The 13,618-nt window shown below is 68.6% G+C and overlaps 1 protein-coding gene across 1 annotated transcript in view; it reads right to left on the bottom strand.

The window, feature by feature from the left end:
• Positions 1-10,550: 10,550 nt before the first annotated feature.
• Positions 10,551-13,618, bottom strand: part of C1QTNF12 (C1q and TNF related 12) — a 4,289-nt gene continuing 1,221 nt past the window's right edge. Inside the window, exons 2-8 of the mRNA XM_024125218.2 lie at positions 12,399-12,515; positions 12,203-12,314; positions 11,953-12,104; positions 11,451-11,559; positions 11,118-11,208; positions 10,844-10,922; positions 10,551-10,679 (exon numbers count right to left, since the gene is read on the bottom strand). Coding sequence (XP_023980986.1) covers positions 10,581-10,679; positions 10,844-10,922; positions 11,118-11,208; positions 11,451-11,559; positions 11,953-12,104; positions 12,203-12,314; positions 12,399-12,515 — 759 coding nt within the window. The 3' untranslated portion in view covers positions 10,551-10,580. The remainder of the gene's footprint in view (positions 10,680-10,843; positions 10,923-11,117; positions 11,209-11,450; positions 11,560-11,952; positions 12,105-12,202; positions 12,315-12,398; positions 12,516-13,618) is intronic.

Genomic DNA, 13,618 nt, shown 5'->3' with positions numbered 1-13,618 from the left:
GGGCCTCCCTCTGTTGTGGCCTCTCCCGTTGCGGAGCACAGGCTCCGAACGCGCAGGCTCAGCGGCCATGGCTCACGGGCCCAGCCGCTCCGCGGCATGTGGGATCCTCCCAGACCGGGGCGCGAACCCGGTTCCCCTGCATCGGCAAGCGGACGCGCAACCACTGCGCCACCAGGGAAGCCCATAAAAACACTTTTCTTTAAGGCTTCCTCTCGGCCGCCCAGGGCAAGTGTTTCTGGAAGCATTGACGAGGTTTCCCAAAATCTGTCTTGAGACAACTTTGCTGTGGCATGTCCCCTTGGGGACAGCAGGAGTTCGTGGCACCCTCGCACATCCCCAGAAAGTTGGGGCTTCCTCTTTTCCCCATTAAATGTGAAAAGTGAGCACTGTGGTCATTGCAGAAGTCAAATAAAGCGGCTCCCGGGAAATGGGGAGCCCTTCTCAGGCTGGGGGTGTGAGAACTCTGTGCATTTTCTGGCTGGGTCCGGGCTGTGCTGCCACCTGCCTGCAGCCCAGCCTCTGGGGCACTAGGAACAGGAGGGCATAAGTCTCTGACTCGCCTGTTTACTGCCATTCCCGAGCCCTCTCAGGCTGTGGAATGTAGGAGCGGTATCTTGGCCCAGGTGGCTTACACATCAGACGGCTCTCTCTTGTGGCTTTTGGAGCCTGGGGGCCTGCGATCGGGGTGCCAGCGTGGTCGGGTTCTGTCAAGGCCGTCGTTCTGGTGTGCAGAGGGCCACCTTCCTGCCGTGCTGTGGTGGGGGGAGCCAGGGCGAGCTCTCTGCTGTCCCTTCTTAGCAGGGCACTAATCCCCTCATGGGCCCCTGGTGCAGATGCCACTGCACCAGGGCATTGGGGCCTCCATCTGATATGGGGGGCACAGTCAGTCCATAGTGACAGGCTTGGTTATTTTTGTCTAAAGGTACAAGAATATCAAGAACTCTGGGTCTCAGGGGCTTCCCTGGTGGCGCAGTGGTTAAGAATCTGCCTGCCAATGCAGAGGACATGGGTTCGAGCCCTGGTCCGGGAAGATCCCGCGTGCCACGGAGCAGCTAAGCCCATGCGCCACAACTACTGAGCCTGTGCTCTAGAGCCCGCAAGCCACAACTACTGAGACTGCGTGCCACAACTACTGAAGCCCGTGTGCCTAGAGCCCGTGCTCCGCAGCAAGAGGAGCCACCGCAACGAGAAGCCCGCGCACCGTGATGAAGAGTAGCCCACGCTTGCTGCAACTAGGAAAAAGCCCGCGTGCAGCAACGAAGACCCAAGGCGGCCAAAAATACACGCATACATAAACAAATAAATAAAAACTCTGGGTCTCAGCCCAGAAAGAAGGGGGCGGTCTTGTGGTTGGTGACCTGACCACAATTCTCCTGCCTTGAGAAGGCAGAGGCTGGACAGCAGAGGCCCCAACCTCTGACCCGGCTCTGATTATGAGGTGTGAGCCTTGCGCCAGGACTGACTGGGTGGCTGAAGGTTTGGGGACACCGGGGTGAGCAGGGTGGGGCCCTGCCCTCCACTGGGTGAGTGCTGAGGGATGCTGACCACGGCAGGACCCAGTTCCTGCTGACCATCTGGGATGATGGTTCCTGGGATGTCTCGTCTGAACCCCCGGATTATCGGAGGAATTGGTGGGCACACGTCCATTTCTTATGCCCTCTGCCTCTCTGCTCCTGCCCCGTCCACTCTAGCAGGTTCTCCTGGCCGGGGGGCCAAGCCCTCACCCTCCCTGCCCGCTGGCACCATCCCCTGCATGTGGACCGGCCACGGCGCCCTCTCCCAGGCAGCCCTCCTGGTCTGCACCTCCCACCCGCCGAGGCACTTGCCATGAAGTCCACGCCGTCTGGGCATGGGTGCCCTGTGGACCAGGGGCCGAGCCCAGGCCGTCCCGGGTTCAGGAGGCAGCAGGTCCTTAGGAGATGGGAAGTCGGACCACCAAACTGGCTTTTCTGGGGGAATTTAGGGTACAGGACACCTCAAGTGGTGAACAGCCCATGGGGACCCAAAACTCAAAGTTTAATTTAAAAGTACGATACGATATCACTAATTAATAAAATAGAGAAACGTGGGACCCAAGAACCTAGAGGACATGGTGCCTGCCAGGATGGCCCAGGCATGGGGGGTGGTCTGTGGCACCGCACTGCTGGGGTCGCCACATGGCCACAGGTGGGCCCTCTCCAGACCCCCCAAATCCTGGGTCCACCTGGTGTGGCTGAGTTAGCAGGACCAGTGACACAGTGGAGTCCAGGGGTTCACCCAGGACACACGGCTGCCGGAAGAGACCCTAGGACAGAAAGGGGCCGAGGCTCCCCTCAGGTGAGCCCAGAGGTGCACCTGCCCTCGGTGCTGGGGCTTCCCGGCCTCCGGACCCTGTAGTGCAGGCTGGTGTGCAATTTGGAGCTGGGAAGAGCCAGCGGCCCAGCCGTCCCCTTGTCCCTATGCGCTCAGCCAGCCCCTGACTCATCCCAGGGGGTGGCGGCGTCCTCCCTTCCCTGCCCACCCCCCAGTGTCGCTGTATATACCAGGTTTAGCCAGTAAGTTCTGGTCTTGGGAATGTCCCCCTGCCTCATGTGCACGTGATAAAAACAGAAACACTCAGATTCAAAGATCCCTGGTGTTTGAAGAGCCGTAACCCTGCGGGGGGCGGGGGGGCGGGGGGGGGCGGGGTCTGTGCCCAAAGCCCCTTGCTGGGTCTGGGAGGGAGACATGGGGAGGGGGCGATGCAGGAGCCCCCAAGATGCTGGCCCCACTTCACCACCTCCAAACGAGCCACTGAGCAGTGGGGATGCTGGGGGCCTGCAGGGAACCCAGGAGAAGCCCAGCCTGGCAGTTAGAGCAGGAGGAACAAGCCACGGGGCTTCCCTGGGGCCCAGCGGTTAAGACTCCGCACTGCCACTGCAGGGGGCACGGGTTCGATCCCCGGTCAGGGAAGTAAGATCCCACAAGCCATGCGGCACAGCCAAAGAGTAAACCAGATAGATGATAGAAGCCAGCAGGGCACTGGGGGACCTGCAGCCGCTGCCCCGCAGCCTGAGCCATCACGTCGTGGGCTGCGCTTGGCCCTGCTGCCTGTCCCCCCGTCACCTCCCCACACTCGGGCTGCTCTCCCGGGCTCCTGGCTGCAGTCTCCTCTGCCCTCCACGCCAGGCTCACTCCTGCCCTGAGCCTCCGCAGCCCTTGCTCACTCCAACATCCCTTCCTCGTCCTCGGGGAGGCCCGTCCAGATCACCCACCAACCGCTCCCTCTGGCCTCGCGCCTTCCCCGGCCTTCGCCTGTGTACGGCTGTCCTGGGGTCTGTGCTGCCCCAGGAGTGAGACTGACCTGGGAAACAGGAGCCCCTTGCCTGCCGCCTGCTGGGCCCAACTGCTCGGAAGACGCCTCCCGGGAGGCAGAGCTGGTGCTGCTGGGCGCCCGGAAGCCATGGCTCGACCAGCCAGCCCCGGGTCCTGTGGCTGGGCCTGGGCGGCTGCCCAGGCCTCCCTGGTGGCAGCCTCAGGATACGAAGTGCTGCTGCGTGTGGGTCCTCCTAGGACGTGTCCCCATCCCCTCAGACCTTCTCCGTCCACCCACCCGCCTGGGTGGGGCCTATATTTAGCTGTGGTCAAGGTTCTCAGGGGCCGGCTACGGGCTGTGCTGTGTCCCCCAGAAGACGTGTCAGGTCCCAGCCCCCAGGACCTGCAAGTGTGGCCTGATTGGGAAGTAGGGTCTTTGCAGGTGTAACCAAGGTGCAGCCCGACTGTAGTATGACTGTGTCCTCGTAGGAAGAGGAAGCAGAGACCCAGGGAGGAGGAGGCCCTGTGCCGACCGGGCAGAGTCCAGAGCGACGCGGCTGCCAGCCCCAAAGTGCCCCGGTGGCCGGCCCCCGCAGAGGCCCAGAGGAGGCCGGCAGGGGTTCCACCCAGAGTCACAGAGTCTGCTGAGCCCTGGGTTTCAGCCGCGGGCCCTAGACTGTGGGAGACCCCATTTCCCTGTGGACAAGCACAGCTGCGACGCCACCCGCCCGGTCCTCCCAACTCGGCGCTGGGCTGGCGCCTGCCGGGGCATCCCAGAGCCCTCAGCCACCGGCTGAGCCCAGCCGCCGCCACCTCCCAAGGCTCAGCACAGACCCTGCCATCTGGGGGCAGGCCCTCAGTGGCCGTGCCAGGATACCCGCAGCCTGTGCCTCATCTGCCTGGCCCCACGTTCCCTCCATCCGTCGGGCCCCCCGCGCCCCCGTGGACTGGGTCTCAGCCCCGTATCTGCAGGGTCTCACGGGGGCGGCCAGCCCTCTTCTCAGGCCCCCTGCCCCAGGCACCCTGTCCACATCGTGAGACCACTGACCCTTGCCATCCAGGGCCCCACGGAGCCCACAGCAGCTGCTGCAGACAGGCCTAAAGCAGGCCAGCTGCCCGGCCCCCAGCAGGGCCCCCCTCCAGAGCAACTTCAGAGAACCCCAAGGTCAAGGTCACATCCAGTCGTTCCTTGGTGCTTGCGCTCTGGTTCCAGGGGCTTGACGAAGGGCGTGGGCTGGTTTTCCTCCTTATAAACACGCTCTGGGCTGAGCCGACATCTCTCTCCCACCGTGAGTCCAGGGAGGCGGTGAAAGGCCGCCCCGCCCACCTGTCCAGGCCCCCAGGCCTGGGTCTCCCCTGCGGTCAGCGTCCCCACAGCCCTGGGAGCTGGAAGAAGACCTCGCACCCATCACCTGGCCTCTGCGGGCGCCCCCCAGGCCCCCCACCTCGGTTCTGCCCCCCCAGCTCCTCCCTCTCCCCCCACCCCCTCCTCCAGCCCCACCCCATCTGTGGATGGTGCTACTGGCTCCCCACCCCTCCCCAGCACCCCCCTTCAGACCTCACGGCCTCACACAGAGGCAGCACCACGGCCACACTGCGGCCAGGCGACCCCTCCGACGGCGCTGACCACTTCAGGGGCCTCCCAGAGCAAAAGGCAACCAGCCACCCCACGCGCCCCCAGGGTGCCCCCTCGGCTGGGGGTCCCGGGAGCCCACCCCACCCTTCCTCCCCAAGGAGCCTGAGCCTCCCTTGCCGCGGGGCCCTGGATGGGTGATGAGAGGAGAGCAGGAGGGGAGTGGAGGACGGCCAGCCTCAGTCCTCTGCTCGGGCCGCAGTGACCAGCAAGGCCCTCAGTGTGACTTTGTGGGCGTCCCGCAGACCGTGGCTGCAGCACCGGCTCTGCCCAGGGCCCGGGTCTGGTGGGAGTCACAGGGGAGGCCAGTGGCCAACGGCCGAGTCTCCACTGACACCCCTCGCGGCTCCTGGAGCCCCAGAACAGGCCGCGAGGAACGAGTGACATCAGGAGAGGTGAGCAGGCCCTGTGACGCTGGGGCAGGGCCAGACCCCAGCCTGGATGTCAGCCTCAGTCGGCCAGGTCAGAAGACCGGGCAGAGGTGCGGGCCCGGCCCAAGCACCAGCAGGCACCCCGGGCCCGGCCGACGCCACCCGACTGACGAGCTCTGCCCAGGAGTCGGAAGTGGGGGCCTGGGGGGAGCCCAGGAGGTGGTGGGGTCACGGGTCTCTACGGAGGGGCCTCCACTGGAGCCTAGAGACGGCAGCTACCCGAGAGCACACCCCCGCCCTGGGAAGGGGGCTCTGGTGGCCAGGTGGGAAGCTGGACCCCGGACCCTCGGAGGCCTGGGCAGTGGGGACAGGGGTGTTAGCAGGGGGCCGTCTCTGACCTGGCCACTCGGCAGGACATCAGGGACCCTCCCACCACACGGTGCCCTGGGCTCACAGCTGGTGCCCCATTGCCGCTGGCCCCGGGTCATGCCTGCTGGCCGGCCAGCGGGGTCCACCGGGCAGGGCTCAGCTGGCCACGGTGCTGGGTGACGCTCAGGGCTGGGGAGGAGCCAGGAGCCAGGGTGGCCGTGGGGACCGGACAGTGGTTGACTCTGTCCTCTAAAAGCCTCCGCGGCCCTGCCGGCGGGACAGGCGCCCAGGGAGGCCCTCGTCCAGCTCCCACTAACCCAGGGCCTGACCCGGCCCGGTGACCCGAGAAGAAAAAAACCCCAGCCCCGGCCCCTCCCTCCGGTGGCGTCTGCGGGTCTCGGCAGCCCAGCCCCCGAGGAGGCCCGGCACCCCCGGCTACAGCCGCCCGCCCGGTCCCACGCCGAGTGCCAGGCGGACGGCCAGAGCCACGCTCGAGCCCGGCCAGCAGTGCCGGGTCACCGTGTCCGGCCCTCTGACTATGTTCCCAGACGGACCCCAGCCTGCGCCTCCGGCCCCAGAGGCGAGAGCGGGCAGCCTCCACGGTGAAGGCCAGGCCGATCCAGCTGCGGGGCCTGGTGCGGGCGGCAGGGCAGCAGCAGGGGCTGCTTCTGGAGACGCTCGCTTCAGAGGGGGAGCTCTGCCCGTGACGCCCCTTCCTGTTCAGTCCCGTTCTCACGTGCCCGGGTCCCACCAGCCGCCCGGAGGGGCTGCGGGCACAGGTGGCCATCTCTCCTGGCCTAGCCACTGCCCCACTGCCCCAGGCGTGCGTGTGACGCCAGCTGTTGCAACACCAATGTCATCGCACCAGAGGAGCCCACGAGTCGCTGCCCCACGGCAGGGCTGCACCCAAATCCTCCCGAACAAAGGCCCTTGGTCCCCACGCCCCGGCCCCCGCCAGGCCTGCCCGCGTGCATACAAGACACGCCGGCAGACGCACCGAGGGGCAGGCGCGCTGATGGTGGCACGCACAGGCACAGGGGTGGGAGTTGCCAATACCCAGGTGGGCTCCCCAGCCTGTGTCCACCCAGCTCCAGGGCTGGGCCGGGGGAGGCCCCAGGCTGCTGGAGGCGTCAGCTCCTGGGTGAGCTCAGGCACCCCGGGCCGGAGACCCAGCACCTCGATGACCTGGGTCAGGGCCCTGAGGTCATGCAGGGCTTGGAGTGGCCTGAACATGGAGCCCAGAGGGCACGCTGGCCGAGCCCAGTCAGCGAGCGAGGGCCCCCCGGGTGCAGCCAGGTCCCAGGTCAGAGCGCTGAGTGCAGGCTGGAGGCCTCGGATGAGATAAGGCTCCCTGCTGCCCGCAAGGAGCTTCTGCCCCAGGACAGGGGCCGGGAGCCCCTCTCCCCTCCCCCATCACCCAGAGTCCCCGGCCTTCCCGCTGAGTCCAGCTCCAGGCCCTGGGCAGTGGCCCTTCCCCACCCGGCGTCCATGGCTGTGCGGCCATCAGCCCGACTGTCCAGCACGACAGTCTCCCCAGCTGGACCAACGCCAGCGGGTCTCCCCAGTGCCAAGGACCCTGACCGTGGCTCTTCCTGAGCTCAGGGACTGGCCAGCCAGGGTCTCCAGCCACCGAGGCCTGGCCACCTGCTCTGTATTCGCTCCTGAGGGTCCTGGTGATTCAGCTCTGCCAAGAAAGCCCAGGCGGGCCGCAGGGCGGAGAGGGAGGACACACAGAGACCCCCACACGCGTCACTCAGACACCAGGGACCACGGGGGGCTCCATTTGGACCACAGGTCAGGGCAGAGCTCCCAGAGTCACCACCGCAGCCACCACTGGGACACGCGGGTCAGCACGGCGGGCCCAGGTACGTGCAGACCCAGGGAGAGGCGCACAGCCACACGGAGGACACGTCCACCCAGGTCCTAACGGGCCCCCCGCGCTCCCCACACCCACACACCCTGGGGCCGTTGTGGGTCCTTGGCCCAGGTCACAGGAGTCGGAGGGTCTGGGCTGGCTAAGGACGGGGCCCCGGTGGGGAGAGGCAGCCCAAGGGGCCCTTGGGGCAGATCCCTGCACCCAGCCCAGGCCCAACCTGAGGGGATGAAGTCACACCCAAAGCTGGGCACTGGCCACAGACGGCCACCAAAGGCTGCAGAGGGCCGGCGTGCCCTGGCCGCACCCTGAGGGCCTCACCCTCCCCGGAGCCCCAGCCCAGGCCAGGTGGGCAGCCCGTCCTGCTGGCCTCACCCCTACCCTGTCCCATCCGCAGCCCGCAGAGGGGACCAGGGGCCACCCCTGCCCCTGCCAGCTCCTGCGGGTCGGAGTGGGGGGAAGGGAGGGGGGCCGGCAGCTGCTCCCGGGCCTGAGAGAACTTCGAACTGCCCTGAGCCGGAGACCCACATTCTTGTCTGCACTGAAACTGGACAGCAGGCCGAGGGTGCTGACCTGGCTCTGGCCCAGCTCGGACACAGCTGCCCCCAGCACCGCGGGGCTGCCTCCGCCTCCGGGCCGGGAGGGCAGTCGGGAGCAGCCCGCCCGCCTGCGGCCAGGGACCAGGGCTTGGGAAGCCAGGGCTGGAGTGCGCCCAGGAGGAAGCGTCCTGCCTCCCGGGAGCCCCCAGCACAGCAAGTCCCCAGGCCCGGCCGCAGGCGGAGGGTCAGCCAGAGGCTCTGGGAAGCGAGCCTAGAAGCGCCAACGGGGTCAGCCCAGCACCTGCCGCTGCTTCAGAGCAGGGCTCGGGGTCAGGGCTCAAGCTGAGGCCGCCCACGCTGTGCTGGCCACCCCAAAGCCCAGCTCCAAAACCAGAGTCCAGGGCAGGGAAAAGGGCCCCGTTGCCAGGCCCCCAACCCGGAACCCCCAGCGAGCCTGAGGGGCAAGAGCTCAGGAGCCGCTGCTCAGACTGGGTGGGTGTGACTGTAGGGGCCCAGGGCCCAGGGAGCTTAGCAAACGCCCCAGTTTGGGTCCGGCTCCAGGAGATGACGGGGCTCAGAGAAAATGATGCCGCTGGGTCCAGGGCGGGGCCCTTGGGGGCTTCCCCCTGCGCTGGCCCCTTGTCCGCACTGGGAGCACAGCCTGCGCCTTTGAGGGCCACCCCAGCTCAGGCCCCCGGACCCGCCTGTAGCAGCCGGTGCCACCCACCCCAGCCCCCCCGTGTCTTTGCTCCTGCGCCCCCAGCGCCAGGGCCCAGCTGGAGACGGCACATTCCAAGGGAATTAGAGCTAAGTGGTTAATGACCTCCCATTAGGGGCAGAAAGCGGGAGGAAGAAGAGACAGACGGGAAGCGGCGGAGCCGGGCGCCGGGCGCGGGCCCTCGGGCCCTGGCCACCTGCCCGCAGAGGCCCCGGGCGGCCGCTTGTCCGTCCTCTGCGTCTCTCTTCTCCCGTCTCCTGTCTCCCGTCTGTCGCCCCAGCAGGGCCTGGCCCCGAGGCCTCTGTCAGCACAGCCCCTGGCAGGCCGGGGCCAGGAGGTGAGGCCTGCCGCCTCCCGGGCCGGGCGGGCTGGGGGCCGGCGGTGTTGAAGGACAGTCGGGAGAGCCCCGGGGGCGGGGGCCCTGCTCTCACCAGTCACCGCCTCAGGGAGCCGGTACACGGGCGGGAACACAGGCCGGTGCCCGCGGCCAGGCTGGGCTCCACAAGCAGTCCCCGGAGGCCCCACGGCCCACACAGGACCTCGGTGATGAGGGGGCGGCCTGCAGCCTCCCCCGACCTCCCAACAGAGACCCCAGCGCGCCACCCACGCCTCCCCCTTGCAGGCGGCGGGAACATCCCTCTCAGACCAGGCCGGCGGCGCCATGAAGCCGAGAACCGCCCCCAGACCCAGGGCCCCTGATGCCACGCAGGGGGACCGGGAGAGAGGTGGGGACGGGTCAGCGGCCAAGCCCGCCACTGCATGGACTGGCGCCCTCCCGGCACCAGTGCTTTCCTGCCTCATTACCCAGCGGGCTGCAGGGAGGGTCTGGGGGAGCGGCTGGTAACCCGCCCCACTCCCCACGCCAACCTGAGCTGGCAGACGGACGCCCGAGCCCCTGCCCTTCCCTGCTCAGCCTTGGAGACGGGTCTCCGGGTCCCCCTGCGGCGGAGCTGATCCCCCACCCCAAGCCCCAGTCACGGGCGGAGGGGCCAGGTGCGGCCGCCCACCCAGGGCCCAGGTGCCAACCAGCGATGGTATCTCGGCAGCTCTGCGGAGACCCGGACGTCCACGACCGATTTACATTCTTCCTTCTGAGCCTGAGCGGTGCGGGCAGGGGCCGAATCCACAGGACCCACAGGCAGGGCCTCAGCCGCCTGTCCAGGCTGCGCTGACCCTGTCGCCGGGGCGGGGGGGGCAGACGCCAAGGAGAAGGTGGCCAGAAGTAAGGTCCCTGGGGGAATGAGGGCCGCGGGGACACCGTCCGCGTCTGGAGGGTGTGAGGCTGGCGGCCAGCGCGCCTGTCTGCTCCCCACCGGCCCCACGGGGGGCCCCGCCGCACCCTCTGCTCCCCGACGCACGCTGTGCCATCAGCAGCCTCGAGGCCTCCCAGGCCCTGTGAGTGTCCACGGGCTACTGCCCTCTGAGGCTGGACCGGCCCTGGGTGGGCAGAGGGGCGGTCCCAGGCCATGGGCAGGGCCGAGCGGCGGCCTGAACAGACACCTGTCCTTGTCCTCAAGGTAAACGTGGCCCCCGGCAGGCACAGGGGCCGCGGGGGACGCACCCCGGCGGCCAGGGCGCTCGGCCGGAAGCCCTACCTCCAGGGCCAAGCCCGCGCCTGCACCCATGGGTGTCCTGAGGCCACTCCACTGCTGCTTCTGCCCCCGCCCTCCCCCACCCCGGCCCTACAACGCCGCAGCGACCAGGCGACAGGAAGGGCTGGGGGCTCTTTATTGCTGTGACCCCACGTTTACCGGAGGGCAGCAGGGTGAGGGTTGCGGCAGCTCCCCTGCGGCCCGTCGGCCCCTCACGTGCCCAGGAGCAGGCCGGAGAAGCTGGAGCTGCTCTGGACGGTGAGGGCAGCGCCGGAGCCATTGTCCACGAAGATGGAGGTGTACTGTCCCGCCTGCGGACACCCACAGTGGGCGTTACCACCCACAGGGCCCGGCTGCCGGCCAGGCGACACCCAGCCCCACCAGGCGGCACCCAGCCCGTGCAGTGCCCGGGCCGAAGCTTGGAGGCCCAGGACTGCCCCCCGCACCCCCCCGCCCCACCGGACCCCGGTCTCACCTGCAGCTGCAGCAGCCCCTGCACGTGCACCGTGAAGACCCTGCCGCCGCTGTCCAGGCCAGAGATGGCCTCCAGGGACCTGGACGCGGGGCCGCAGGGGTGAGGGCACAGGGGCCATGGGGTGGCCCCCTCCCCCGCCGGTGCCCTGAGACTCGCGTGCTCCTGCCCTGGTGCTCGCCACGGTCCTCTGTGTTCAGGGCAGCCCCCCTCCATGGGCAAGATGGCCCCCGTGCCCCTCAGGACCACCCCACGACCCCCAGGAGGGCCCACTCACGTGTGGCGATGGCACAGGGACTCGATGCAGACCAGCACACGCACTGTGTCCCGGGCCCGCAGCCGGGCCCGGCCCTGCAGCTCCCTGGGGTCTGCGGAGACAGGCCAGGTCTGCAGCGCCTTCAGGGAGGACGGAGCAGGGCGGGCAGGGGCTGGGGGGCTTCGGGGCACACTGTGGGTTGGGGCGGGTGGGCGTGAGGGCCCGTCCAGCCCCCAGGGGAGTCAGGGTGGGAGCCTCTGCAATAGGACCGGGCCTGGGGCCTGTAACGTCGGGGGCCACCCGGAAGGCCAGCCCCCACCCCCCCCACATGCACCCTGGCCCGGCCCCGCTCACCCACGTGCAGGCTGGCGAAGAATTGGAAGATGGCGGTCACCGGGGCCGTGAATCGACCAGAGGCCAGGCTCAGGCCAGACCCCCGCAGGAAGGCGCCCTGGGCAGCGGGCTGAAGGGACAGCAGGGGGACGCGGGCTACAGAGTCTGGACCCTCACCTCCCACACTCAGCCTGGGGGAGGCGCCTGAGTCCAACAGCCCCCAACCCAAAGAGGCCCCAGGTGGGCAGGACAGAGGGGTGACCCGTGCGTCTGCGCCCACCCAGGCCTCTGGGCACAGATCGGGGCCCCAAGGACCTCCAGAGGGGAGGGTGTGCCTTGCCCCTGGCCACCTCGGACCCCACCGCGAGCCTTGGCGGGGCGTGCGTGGGCCCGGGGTCGCCTGGCGGTAGCTGTAGGCCTGCTTGCCTGTGGGGCCCGCCCAGCCTGCTGCGCCCCAGCTGGCCCTGCTGGGGCCTGAGTGCCCGCAGTGGAGGCCCCCGGGCCGCCCCCCACGCCCACTCACGGCCTGGAAGCCCTGCAGCTCTACCAGCGTCCTCTTATCCACCAGCACCGGGCCCTTCAGCCGACAGTGGAAGGCCTCAGACACCAGCCACCTCTCCATCCCCTCGGGCAGCGGAGGGCCCAGCAGCGCCGAGGACCGACGCTCGGTAGCCTCTGTAGGGACAGGGTGGAGGGGCGGTTCGGCTCAGCTTGGGGTACCCCCAGAGTGACCTCCTGAGCCTCGGGAGAAGAGTGGGCAGAGGGGGGCCTACCCTTCAGCATCCCCTGAAACTCCCGAAGCACAGCCTCCTGGGTGACTTCCGCACCGGGGGGTCCTGGGGGGCCGGGGGGGCCGGGAGGCCCTGGGGGGCCAGAGAGGCCTCGCTGTGGGGGAGGAAGCAGGAGAAAATGAGGGTCGTGGTGGGACCCACAGCCATCCCCATCCTGGGCTTAGAGCCCGGGGCTCACCGACTTCTTGTCCTGGCCTCGGCACCGTTTCTTTGAGGCCCTGTCATCGGGGCGCCGGACAAAGTTCAGCCATGTCATGTGGGCATCTGTGAACTCAGGCCCCGAGGCCTCAGGCAGCTGAAGGGTCAGAGGACAGGGCTAGAGTGCTGACCCCCAGGCCCCGCTGGGCCCTGCCCCGCTGCCCCCGGGGGAGAGCAGGGAACTGTGGGACCCGGGGCAGACACAAGGAAGATGGCAACAGGGCACCGCAGGCCACCCCCGGGACTCAGGCCAGGCCCAACGGCCAGGAGCCTCAGGGCTGCTGCTGTGTGGCCCCTCCTGCTGCTCTGTTCCCAAGCAGACGGGCACGCCCGTGTGCACACGTGTCCTGACAGGGGCCCGGCCCTGGCTGAGGCAGGCAGTGGTGGGCAGGGGCGAGTTCTCCAGAGCCGTGTGAGGCTGGGGGCCGTGGGCAAGGTCCCGCTCTGTGCTGGGCATCGGGTGTGCCAGCTGGCAGCCCAGGATCGGACCCTGCAAGCCCCCCTCCTACGCCCAGTTTCTGCAGCAGGGCAGCGGGAGAGGCAGGGGCACGCCCAGCCCCAAGGTCAGAGAACGAGACAGCGTGCCAGGGGAGGGGCGTGTGCCGGGGGCTCGGTCCCTCTCTGCGTCCGGGTCTGTGTGCCAGCCTCACACAGGGGTCCCTGAAGTGGCCAGGAGCGCAGCAGACTCTGGTCTGGCAGGAGAGAGCCACTGCCACGAGGCCAGCGGAGCCCTGGCTACTCCCAGAGAGCCGTCCAGGCAGGCAAGAAGAGGGGTCCTGGCCAAGATCCGGTCCAGCGGTCAGCCCCCAGCGCCAAACACGACGAAGGCCCAGGCTCCCAGGGCAGGCCTTTACCCTGGGGAGCTGGGAGGGGCCCGCCAGGGAAGGGAGAGGAGCCAGGAACTTCCAAACGTTCCGGGTCCTCACTTCGGATGTCCGCCTGTTCCTCTGGCCGCCACAGACCCGAGCCATGTTGGAGGACCCGGGGGTGGGGGGGAAGGTGGGGGAGGAGCCCAGCCCCAGCAGGAAGAGCAGGGCTCCTGATGCCCGGGGAGGGCCGTCTTGTGGCAGGGGTGGCATGGCCAGGGACACCCCCAATCTGCTCCCAGACTGCCCTGCCCTGGCTCTGGCGGGGCAGGCCGGGCAGGGTGGGCCAGGCAGGGCAGGAACTGTCCCCAAGGACCCGCCCCCCCCCCCCCCC

This window comes from Physeter macrocephalus, chromosome 3 (assembly GCF_002837175.3).
Source record: "Physeter macrocephalus isolate SW-GA chromosome 3, ASM283717v5, whole genome shotgun sequence".
Classification (NCBI taxonomy): Eukaryota; Metazoa; Chordata; class Mammalia; order Artiodactyla; family Physeteridae; genus Physeter; species Physeter macrocephalus.
The sequence above is the reverse complement of the archived record's forward strand: the minus strand, read 5'-3'. Positions and strand labels throughout refer to the sequence as shown.